This window comes from Amphimedon queenslandica, unplaced genomic scaffold (genome assembly GCF_000090795.2).
Source record: "Amphimedon queenslandica unplaced genomic scaffold, v1.1 AMPQUscaffold_10416, whole genome shotgun sequence".
In the NCBI taxonomy this organism is placed as follows: domain Eukaryota; kingdom Metazoa; phylum Porifera; class Demospongiae; order Haplosclerida; family Niphatidae; genus Amphimedon; species Amphimedon queenslandica.
In genome coordinates, this window is record NW_003549316.1 from 5,644 (window position 1) to 6,889 (window position 1,246).

The following is a 1,246-nucleotide window of genomic DNA, read 5'->3' on the forward strand; positions in this document are numbered from 1 at the left end:
TATTATACACATTAACCAACAACTCAATATAATTAATAATACACACACATGTATCAGTACATTACTTAAGGAGGATACTACAATAGGTCAGTGTAACGTCAATTTTTAATCAAATGTGTGGGCGGTTTGACCTTTAGACTCATGCTTTATGCTAGAGTTGAACTAAATTCTATTCCCCAGCATTAACATATAGACCTAGTGTAATATAGTAACCAATGATTAGACACTAACCACACACTAACTGCTCCTATCCTATACATATACATGTACATGTACACCTGCTAATATTGGCGGAATATAATATACAGGTGTATTGTGTTATTTATTTATAATATTGTTGGTTGTTATATTGGTACCATTTGGTGGTGTATAGTAGTCATTAACAGGGGCGTAGCCAGGGGGGGGGCAAGGGGGGCAATTGCCCCCCCCTTTTTTAAAACTAAAATATTGAAAATAATCAAATAATAAGCTGCTTTTGGAAGGAAAGGAAAAGGCCAAAGCAGTCTTTCTATGATGCCATTATAAGTATTCAAAAAAGGTATTCAACGTTGCCTCGTCAATCGGTCAATCGGTCGTTGATCGGTCAAGAAGTCCGCCATGTTGAAAAATAGGTGTGACCACGCCCCAAAAGGGCGTGGTCTCGCAAAATTTCGCGCGCCATCCAGCTTGCCCCCTCTTTCTAAAAATCCTGGCTACGCCACTGATTAAGTATTGTCAGTATAGACCAGTAATACTACACTACCAGTACTATCAGTTATACAGTATCACCATATCTCTCTTCTCTCACCCTCTCCCTCCCTCCCTCTCCTCCTATATTACCTTATCCCAGTTAGGTCTACCAGTCTGTGTCCTGGTCTTCAGTCCAGTTATAAGATCAATGTTCTTTTCTTTGTGTATCAGATCAAGAGCCATTTGTAGTCCTAATGCTTTCACATCAGTCCTTTGTAAAGCTGATGTGATGTACATGTGCATATCAAGGAACCGATCCATTAGTGTTCCATATTCATTCTGTTCCATTTCCAGTTCATTCAGTAGCTCCATGAACCACTCAAAGTGTCTCTGGTCACGATTGATCCAAATGAAATCAACCTAGCAATGATTATTAATAATTATCATTATTCAGTTTTAAAATGATCATAACTTGAAAAGTTTTATTCGGAATTAGCTCAAACTTTCTACACAGCATAAGGGCATCAATATGTATCTGAAAATGTAATAAAAATTTGGTGTAATTTCGGGGCCATTT

The 1,246-nt window shown here is 37.9% G+C and overlaps 1 protein-coding gene across 1 annotated transcript; it reads right to left on the reverse strand.

Annotated features, from left to right (window-relative positions):
* Window positions 1–20: 20 nt before the first annotated feature.
* Window positions 21–1,126, reverse strand: LOC109590162 (NADPH oxidase 5-like). Its single transcript, XM_020006086.1, has 2 exons — window positions 820–1,126; window positions 21–195 (listed from the first exon to the last, which is right to left on the reverse strand). The coding sequence occupies exons 1-2, from the start codon at window positions 1,039–1,041 to the stop codon at window positions 163–165; spliced, it is 255 nt and encodes an 84-aa protein (XP_019861645.1). The 5' UTR covers window positions 1,042–1,126; the 3' UTR covers window positions 21–162.
* Window positions 1,127–1,246: the final 120 nt, after the last annotated feature.